This window comes from Microtus ochrogaster, linkage group LG4 (assembly GCF_000317375.1).
Source record: "Microtus ochrogaster isolate Prairie Vole_2 linkage group LG4, MicOch1.0, whole genome shotgun sequence".
NCBI classification, from domain to species: Eukaryota; Metazoa; Chordata; class Mammalia; order Rodentia; family Cricetidae; genus Microtus; species Microtus ochrogaster.
In genome coordinates, this window is record NC_022030.1 from 64,192,510 (window position 1) to 64,202,839 (window position 10,330).

At 48.8% G+C, this 10,330-nt stretch overlaps 1 protein-coding gene across 1 annotated transcript in view; it reads right to left on the reverse strand.

Moving 5' to 3' along the window:
- Inpp5d (inositol polyphosphate-5-phosphatase D) overlaps positions 1 to 10,330 on the reverse strand; it is a 111,317-nt gene that overhangs the window by 5,103 nt on the left and 95,884 nt on the right. Inside the window, exons 19-25 of the mRNA XM_005361784.3 lie at positions 9,557 to 9,646; positions 7,293 to 7,406; positions 5,921 to 6,003; positions 4,782 to 4,869; positions 3,726 to 3,875; positions 2,605 to 2,701; positions 220 to 495 (exon numbers count right to left, since the gene is read on the reverse strand). Of these exons, the coding sequence (XP_005361841.2) occupies positions 220 to 495; positions 2,605 to 2,701; positions 3,726 to 3,875; positions 4,782 to 4,869; positions 5,921 to 6,003; positions 7,293 to 7,406; positions 9,557 to 9,646 (898 nt within the window). The remainder of the gene's footprint in view (positions 1 to 219; positions 496 to 2,604; positions 2,702 to 3,725; positions 3,876 to 4,781; positions 4,870 to 5,920; positions 6,004 to 7,292; positions 7,407 to 9,556; positions 9,647 to 10,330) is intronic.

Consider the following 10,330-nt stretch of genomic DNA (forward strand, 5'->3'; position numbering starts at 1 on the left):
GAGTGGGGGGGGGGGAGGGAAATGGGAGGCTGGGAGGAGGTGGAAATTTTTTTCAATAAATAAAATAAAAAAATCAAGTTGCACCAACTGTCTAGACAAGTAGAAGCCATAGTAAGGGCAGAATCTACTACATACAGCTCTGCCCTCTCCAGGCCGCTATCCTGGGGAGCCTATAGGAGGCACTTGTGAGCAGGAAAACATAATTCAGAGGACACTAACCTTGTCTCTTGCATCCTGGGGCAAAGGCCTCTGTTTGCTGTGGAGGATGAAAATTTCTTTGGGGACAGAGGTGGCTGGGAGGGAGGGGTGGGAGGACCCTCTCCCCTCCCGGGCCCCAGGGAGGAGTCCTTGGGTGGCTGGTCATAACTCCAGGCTGTGAGTTGCTGGTCTGGGGATAGGCTTGACTTCCCATGCAGGGGCTGTCCAAAGGGCCCCACACCAATGTAGTTTGGATTGATGATCTCATTGAGACTGGAGACACCACATGCAGGGACCCTGTAAGAAGATGTGTTGGTACGTCTGAGGCTTCTTCCTTTCTCGGTTGGCACCAGCCTGAGGAAAATGTTCCCTGGCTTTTCAGCCTCTTGGTGCCTTCATTTCTGGGGCACATTAACTCATTCCCTCATTTATGCATGCATGTGATGGAGTGAAGAGAAACAAGAGATCAGGGAGAGACGAGCAGGAAGGTTGAGACCCAGCAGGCAGAAGGTGGCTGGAGAAGAGCTACTCAGGGTTGCCTTTGAATTGAAATGAGATGAAATGCAGAAGAAAGGAAAAGAAAGACGAACGCTTCGGGCAGTGGCAAAGGTCAAGGAGAGAGAGATTGGCCTGTTGCGAGGTTCTCCGAAGACCAGGGAGCATGTGGGGAGAGGAGAATGAGAACGTGACAGAGCTGTGTGTGTGTGTGTGTGTGTGTGTGTGTGTGTGTGTGTGTGTGTGTGTGTGTTTGGGGGAGGGGAGAGTCAAGAGTACATTTTTCAAGGCAAAGTCAGTCCATGGACAAAGTCCATGTGGGACGTTGGGTTTGCACATCCTGTGTAAGGCACCGGAATGACAAGATGAAAGTGTAGTCGCGGAGGCGAGGCTAGAGGAGTTAAGAAAGGCAGCGGTCAAAACTGGGTTTAAAATAGGTAGTCAGACCTAGCCGAGGCTACCCTTGTAGTCAAACACCACACCATGCTCCGCGCCGGACTCCATCTCAGGGAGGACTAACAAGACCACATTAGGAAATAGAGGTGATTCTGTTATTAGGAAATGCTGTCCTTAAATAACAGAGACCGGAACATCCAAGTTATTCTCAATTTAGTCTTTCCTGTTAGTCACCATGTTGGTAGGTTGTTTTTTTTGTTTTTGTTTTTTTTTCTCTTGAGACAGGTTCTCATAACACAGCTCTGTCCTGGAACTCACTGTGTAGAAAAGGCTAGCCTTGAACTCACAGAGAGAGGTATGCTTCTACCTCTGGAGGGCTGAAGAATTAAAGGCATGTGTCACCACATCTCTCTGTGTTGGTTAATTTTAGTGTCCTCTTGACACAATCTAGAATCCCCTGGGAGGAGTCTGAATGAGGAATTATCTAGACCAGTTTGGCCCACGGGTATGTCTATGGGGACTTGTTTTCATTGTTAATGTAGGAAGACCCAGCCCACTGTGGACAGTGCCATTTCCTAGGCTAGGCTGGGAACAAAGGTGCGTGTATTTATTCTCTCTGCTCTTGACCGTCATTATATTACTTTAAGTTCCTGCCTTGACTACTCCATGACAATGGACTGTAATGTGGGCTTGAAGGTCAAATAAACCCTTTGGTCTTCTTGCTGCTTTTTATCAGGGTATGTGTCACAGTGACAGAAACGAAACTAGGAAGTCACAGATGGGGAATCTTTGACCACTTGTGTTCCTGGCCCTCCCTGGGGCCAGGTTTTTGTCCCGGAATTATTTAGTCATCTATAATTCCTTCTTCCTGGACTCCATATCCTTCCACTGTCTGGTGGTTTACCTAGGTCATGGCCTATACTATATTTCCATTGATTTTTTGAGACAGGGTTTCTCTGTGGTTTTGGAGCCTGTCCTGGAACTAGCTCTTGTAGACCAGGCTGGCCTCGAACTCACAGAGATCTGGCTGCCTCTACCTCCCGAGTGCTGGGATTAAAGGTGTGTGCCACTGCTGCCCGTTGCCCGACGAAGATTTATTTATTTATTTTGTTTACAGTGCTCTGTCTGCATGTATCCCTGCAGGCCAGAAGAGGGCACCAGACCTCATCACAGATGGTTGTGAGCCACCATATGGTTGCTGGGAATTGAACTCAGGACCTCTGGAAGAACAATCAGTGCTCTTAACCTCTGAGCCATCTCTCTAGCTACATTGATTTATTAAGAGACACTTGAACTGAACTGTTACAACATGGAAGAGCCTCTAAGCCTTTGCCACAGCCATGGTGATCTCCCCAAAGATGGGGACTTGAACTCAGGAAAGCGAGCAGAGAATGGCTGGACCACAGCATCCCTTCTTCTCTGACCTCGGCTTTCCTGGGTCCCACTTTACCCTCTCCCGGACTCTGGTTCACATAAACCGCCAGGTTGTAGTAGGACTTGGCAAGCTTCATCTACCTGCCGGCAGGCTCCCACTGCTTCACGGGGTCATGGCTGGTGAGGTTCTTCAGGCACTTCATTCCACTAGCCTCATCCCGCTCTGTCTTCACGAAATCTGGAAGAGAAGGTTCAGGAAAAGAAAACATATGAGTGCCAGGCCACCACATGGGTTAGACATGGCAAAGTGGTATCCATTTGCAGACCAAATCTGGAAAGTAAATACAGGCAGAGGGATTTCAAGCAAGGCTTTTAGGCTTCAAAATCTTTACGCTTGGTGACTAGTTAATGATGTCTGCCATGGGTCCGGAAGGAGAACAGGTACTTACGACTCTTGTTACTTCATGAAATATTTCTAACTTGTTAGCTTAGCCAGGGACAAAGCAGACATTTCTTGTCAGATTAGAACAAAATGAACACTACTAGGGCACCCCGTAAGATTACCTCATATGCAGAGCTAATCTGTTTATGGGGCTTAAAGGGACCCCCCCCCCAACTTTATTTCTGAATCTGGCATATGATTGCTAGGTGATGACCACCATCTCGTCAACCCACTGTCCTGCTAGAGAAAAGATCTCTCTGAGGGCACAGGGGAGTCACAAGGACAGAAGCAGTGGCCCTTGGTTCACTAGGGCCTTCCCTGGCATGGGGAGCCCCACTCTCCTGTGTTGTGAATTCTACTCTTACTGCTTCCATAACAGGCAAGCAACCACCGTGCCTACCATTTCCTGCTTGGCGCCTGGGTGAAGCTTATCTTAGCCACTTCCTGGGTTCGTAACCTTCTGCCAGTCTCCTAGCCTAACTATGCCTCAGTTTCCCTGTCTGCCAAGTCAAGGCGATCACACTTAGCCCCCAGGGCTGCTGTGAGAGATAAATAAGATGCCATTTTTGTTCTCGTCAAAGACATCGCCTCACTCTGTCACCCAGGGTAGCCTTGAACTCATGATCCTCCTGCCTCAGCCTCCCGAGTGTCAGGATAACAAGTGTGCACCACTACGCTACCCTCGAGGCTTTCCAACCATGTTCTATTCTGAGGGTGTGGGTCACAGAACGCTTGATAGCCTTGCTGAGAGAGAGGCATGCCTGTCCCTAGTGCAGTGGCCCCTGGGAAGGTTGGGAAGGTTGGGAAGGGGCTGGCCTACCGTAGAGCTTCTCCCTCATCTTGCCCTGTGAGGTCTGCAGCTTAATCTCCCCTCGGAAGTGGCCAGTCATCTCCCCGTGGTGGGTGAGAGGGGTGTAGATGGGAAGCTGAGTCTCTGTGGTCTCCAGATGAAGGGCAATGCAGCCTTCACCTGGGGAGAGGGGAGGAAACATGAACATGAAAACCATGGCATGAGACAGACATGGAACATGCCTAGCGATGTAGCTGTAGCCCTGGGAGCCAATTCCTTGAAGCAATCGACCAGGCAGGGATTAACTGACAAACCTTTACGATCAATGCCTTAGCAACAAGGGGCAAATGTCTCAAGCCTCATAGGAGAAAGAGCTCTATACGGATCAATGTGGAAAGAAAAATTGGATCCTAGAAAATCCATCCAAGAAACAGCATTAAATGCTAATCTGATTGCTGTAGGGAAAGCTTACTTCCCAAGGTTTGCAACAGAACAAGAAATAAACAAAACCATATGAGCAGGTAAGAGCATAGGTCAGTCTGAAACATCTATCCAAGGGAAAGTCTGAAATGAGAGGGAGACAGACTAGAGAGCTGTCTTGGCAGCAGGGAGGGGCTGCTATTCTGTACCTAGGTCTGAGGAGCTGGCTGGGGAAACAAGAGAGGGGTGCTGACCCAGGAAGACTCAGGTTCACGTCACAGCTCAGATGATGACTGACCGTGTGATCTGGGCAAGTCACCTGACTTTTATGAGCCTCATACAGTAAACAGTTTACCTGTTTGCTCATCGGGGAATAGAACCCACCTCTAAAGCTCTTGTCAAGATTAAATTATATAGTGTCTGCAGCTCATCCAGCAAGGCTAAGAGGGAGGTTGCTGGCTGTGTCCAGAAGTCACAAGGAACAGGGATGATGACCCATCCGGAAAAGTTCTTCCGGCAGCCAAGGGACAGAGTAAGAGGCAGCATGGTGGTATGATGGGAAATGGCAGACGGGCTTTCTTGGAAGACTGAGTCACTACTAATAACTGAGTCACTTTAGAGGTTGAGGCTAATGGGCAGCGAAGGTCCCTGGCCTGGGATGCTTACCATAGGATTCATCGCTGTCAGAGGATTTAATGCTGATGAGGATGTGTTGGTCCAGGAGGTACTCAGGATCAGAGATAATAGGCTTTAGCTGCAGAGGAGGCACCAGATTAGAGTCCACAGGTGGGAACAGGTAGGGACAAGTGGGTGTGGCCCACCAGTCTCAATATTAGAATACACAAGAAGATGGAACTGAAGATGTTCTTTTTTTGTTTTGTTTTGTTTTATTTTTCGAGACAGGGTTTCTCTGTGGCTTTGGAGCCTGTCCTGGAACTAGCTCTTGTAGACCAGGCTGGTCTCAAACTCACAGAGATCCACCTGCCTCTGCCTCCCAAGTGCTGGGATTAAAGGCGTGCACCACCACCGCCCGGCTGAAGATGTTCTTTCAACCAAACTCAAGTCTTGACTTTCCCTGCCCGAGAGAGCAGGTGGAGCCCATTGCTCAGGTAAGTGAGGAATAACTTTCTCCCCAACCCCCAACTGGGTTGAGCTTCCAGGCCCCTTGTCCATATGATCTCCACTCTTCCTCCCCTTCTTTGTTTATTCTAGGGGCCAAAGGAAGAAGCCTGCAGTTCCATCCTTCTTCTCCAGCCCCTCCGAGGTCTGCAGCTGCATATAAAGAGGGTACTACGGGACTGCTCCCCATCTGGGGAAATGTGTTTCCTTGCCAAAGACCTTCATTTGGGCTTGAAGTATCCTGTGGCTTGCTAACGGTGTGGCTTGGTGAGTGACAGACTCCTGAATGCCAGCATTGCCCCAACTTCCTGCGGCTAAAGATTGTTCAGAGATATCAGGGACATAGCACAATGGTAGAATGCTTGCCTGGCATATGCAAAGGCTTAGATTCAATCTCAGGTACTACAAGCACCAAGTCAGTTGTAAGAACCGAAGGGGGAATGGGCGTACTAGGGGCTGAAGAACCACTTAGGAATACTAAAGTCGCTTATCCATGCTGAAAAGTATGCCTTAAATCACCTGAGAACAGAGTCTCTATGCTGGCCTCTTTGGCCTTGGTTTGGGATGGCTACCATCTGGGTAGGCCTAGTGCAGCTGCTGCACACTGGGCGGGCCTGCTGCTATGGCGGCTTGCTGGCCTCCGTTGCTATGCCCTCCCCCTCAGGCACCTTCTCTTCCGGTATTACCTTTGGAAGAGTCTCTCCAAACCGCACCACCAGCTCTCCTTCGCTTCCCTCTTCGTTTTCTCCTTCCTGACTCTTCACAAAACCTGTCGGAGGATCAGAAGCTGGGCTTGAAGACCACGAAGCAAGGACCAGACAGAATAGACTCCAAGGGTCACCTTCCTTGGACGAAGGAAGATGGTTTCTTTCTTTGGAAGTCTCTAGGGCTTCAGTACCATTTAAGAATCAGGTTCCTTGGGGATTCTGTTTTTGTTCAAGGGATGGTCATTTGCCAACAGGCTAATTATACTTTTAGGAAAATCAGAGAGATTCCCCCTCCTTTTTGACTCTTCTTTGCAGCACACCAGGCAACGAAGAAGTCATCACACGGCAGGCAAGAAGATTGGGAAGCATGACAGCTCATCCCACGCCACTCAAGATAGCAGCCTTTTGAAATTCTAATTTAAGCTTCCTAATATGCTGTTTCCATAGAAATCTATGCAAATGTCTCGAGAGTTTATTTAAAACACCCGCACAAAACCCCTCATCCCTCTTGGAACTGTTTTGACCCTGCCTGCTGAACTGAGGCTTCGGGATGTTCTGGTGAAGATGGCATTATCCCTAGGAAGGGCTGGGATGGATGGAAGCAGGAAGGTGCAGAAAGGTATGAGGGGGCAGAATTCTGGCTGGCAGCCCCTGGGCTTTAGAAGCAAGGAGTCTGTGCCTATTTGTAGAATTGGTGCATACCCTTCCCCCACTGCTCCTGAGACCACCCCAGGGAGAACTAGAAAGCGTATAGTTCTCTTGCACGGGAGTCTCAGGCAATATGCCCGGAGATGCTGTGTAGAAAGGATTCCTTGTAAGCACACCAGGTGCTCAACATGACCACCTGAAATGGAACCGTGCTACCTTGCTTCCGGCTACAGTGAGCCCTACAATGAAAGCGCCACAATATAGAAAGGGCGAGGGGGCCCAGGGTTACGTCAGGAAGGCAGTAGCAACTGTTAAGACCCTGACTGATCTTCAGAGCTCTGGAGCTTTGCCCAGGACAAAACTGAGTATATATAAGAGCCCAGCTTGGTGGGAATTCAAGTGGGTAAGAGTCTGCCTAGAGAATAGTGACAGAGGAGCCAGGGGCAGAGGGGACAGTACACTAGTGGCTGCTCCATCTCCAGGCCTGAGGCAGTGAAAGCATGGACCACAGGGGTGGAGAAGGGGCCTCACAGACACCAGATAACCCCTTAGGTAAACCCACCTATAGCCTACTTTGCTGGACCCACTGAGACCCATCCGTGAATCTTCATCAGAGAGAGAAGAAACTGAGTGTGGGATCAATCATCAACGAAGACACTTGTGTGAAAGAATCACCCCTCAGGGGGGTTTGCAAGCCACTTACTCTCTAAGCAGCTGGAGTGGAACTCCAAGTAGAACTTCGTCTGGGATTTGGTCTTCAGTGTGGCGTAGCATGCAAGGAACTCGATCTGCCCTTGGCTGTCCACAGTGCCAGGACCTGGAGCAGGGAGACCAGGCATTCATCTGCACCCTGTTCCTGGAGATGGAGGCTCCTCCCAGCTTCTCTCCAGGGCTTCTTTTTTCTGTGTCCACCCACCATGCTGGGCTCCCTCTGAGGGCCCAAGGATGGGGAATGTCCAGGTGGAGGAGAGATTTTCCTTAAAGCTTCATGACTCACCATGCAAGCTCAGCATCCCTAATGGCCACAGTCGCTCTAATCTGTCGCAAGCTGGCCATGTAGGGTGTCGAGCAGAAAGAGTAAAGACGGCAAGAACCCAAGTTTTAATGCCAGTTTTGCAAACAAATCCGTATGGCCTAAGGCAACCCCTCAATCTCACCTACTAATTAATTCTCTTTCTTTTCCTTCCTTCTTTCCTTCCTCCGTCCCTTTCTTTTGCTAGCTAGAACTCACTATGTAGCGAAGGCTGGCCGCAAACTTGTGATCCTCCTGCATCAAGTTCTCAATTGCTAGGGTTAAAGGTATGAGCCAACACATCCAGATTTCCCCAGTCGTTCTAAGAGAGAGCTCATACAAGTTATTTAGAGGTTCAACATTCAAACCTGCTGTTTTGAGTCCACAGCTAGGGAGGGCTACCCTCACTTCAGTTGCATAGCTATGTCCAGTCCTTTTACTCCGGGCTCTAGGACTTGTTGGCTTCAACTAACATGCTCATAACTGTGTTAATTTACACACCTCAAACTGGTTTTTATCACTGTTATTGTTTTGTAAGACTGAGTCTTATATGTACCCCAAACTGGTCTCAGACTCACCATGTAGCTAAGAATGACACTGAACTTCTGAGCCTGTTGCCTCCGGCTCTTAAGTGCTGGGACAAAAGGTGTGTGTCACTATAAGTGATTCTCAACTGTTTTTAAGCAAGTGTTCTGTCTTCCCATATAAGTTCTAAGCCGCTTGAGAGTTACCACCACCACACCTGTCAACCTTCCTTCTTTCCTTCTAAACTCCACAGCATCTTGGCCAGGCTCTGCTTAGGCAAATGTTCCGTCCAGGCTCCACACTGGTGACCAATATTTTCAAGCATCTGCTATGTACTGAGCCCCAGCAGAAGGAAACCCAGCCTGAAAATGAAGATGCTTTATCCAGTGACAGAGGAGGGGTGACTATTCCACCAATTCTGTAGGACTCAGAGAAAGGGGAGATGGGTGTGAGTGGGGAGGAGGTGGAGCCCACAGGCTAGCAAGGTGGTGGAACAAAGATGGCCATATATAGGAAGGAGATAGGACAGGGAGAAGACATAGGTGGAGAAGGTGGGTCACATCAGACCCACAGATGTTTGGTCCAATGGTAGGGAGAAGGGTATCCTAGTAAGAAAATGATTTCTCTTCGTCCATGTGTCTCAGCACAGAGGGTACAGAGGAACACAGTTGTCCTCTGCCTGTATTTGGTGCCTCACCCTCAGGATCCCTAAATCAGTTATCTGCTGCACTGAAGTCAAGAGTGGGCAGAGGAGATGGCAACATGGCTTCCTGATCACTGAAGATCAGGGCTGGATGGACTTGTTAAGAGGCCACAGCCCCTCCTGGGACAAGGGTAGCCTGGCAACCAGGGCTGGGCTGGGCAGTTAGAAAACATAACTGCATCCCTAAGCATCAGTTTATTCCAGTCTCCCGGGACTCATTCATCTGCATCACACCTCCACAACTTCCACCGTCTCCACCTACTATGCAGCCACACTAACGCTGGCTTAATATTTTCTTTAATTAGAGCCAGTTTTTAAACTTAGATGTAATTAAATGAAATATGCCACGATCGGAGGAAACTGAAGTACTTGCTTATCCAGAAGAGACATATTTAAAACACACTAAAGTATATATACCATGAATAACCATTCACCCGTGTATCCCCAGCCCAGAACCTTCTTTGGGGTTAGGTACCATACCTTGGTAGACACCGATTTACAACCACCCACTTTTAACTACGCCAAAATGAGTTTCAAAAGTAGGTTTTCTGAATTGAGATTGTGATATGGCCTGGACATGAAGAGGCCAGGTGGGCAGACTGTGGTCCTGTGGGAAGGATGGGCCTATTTCTAACATGGACAAATGGTAGCTGCAACCATAGAATAAATGCGCTAGGGCCCTTGTCTGTGAGGAAAACAAGAAAAGCCAATGCTGCCCACTGCTTACCATTCTTGGAGACAAACTGCGATGTGACTCCTGCTTCAAATGTGGCAAAGACAGGGCTGTGGTCACTTGTCATGATGTCACTGGTGCTGCCTGCAAAGGAGGGAAGGTATTTCTAAGCAGGGATGGGGAAGGCCTTCTGGCCAAGGCATGGATGGCAAGCCCACAGCAGACCTTGTCAGGAGTTATCACTGTCACCCTTACTGACAGCCAGTCGACCCCAGCTCTGACTAAATACCTCAGTGTGGCCAGTGACACCAAACAGCAGAAATGAGCTGTCCAAGTTCAGTCCAGCTCAGAGAATTGTGAGCAAAAGATTCCGTGTTTGAAGAGCTGGGATTCAGGGCATTTGTTATGCAGGAATAGATTGCTGGTACACCTAATTATGTTAGAGCTGCAAGAAAACCGGGGCTCCCAGTCCTCCTTACATTCTAGACATGCATTTTCTTTTCTATGGCCCCTTTTCGATCTCCTCCACCTCCAACTCCTTAAACCTTTCTACTGTGTGCTCTGGTACTCAGTGGTATATTAGCAAAATATTATGTCTTCATCCTCCCACGGAAGATAACACAGCCTTACCTGTGAGTTGATTTTCCTCTTTGCCTCACATTGGGTAATGTGATGTGGGAGTGATTTCTTTCTAATCTGTTGCTTTCATTGGTTAATTAATAAAGAAACTGCCTAGGCCCATTTGATAGGCCAACCCTTAGGTGGGTGGAGTAAACAGAACAGAATGCTGGGAGAAAGAAGAAGAGTCAGGGAGTCGCCATGATTCTC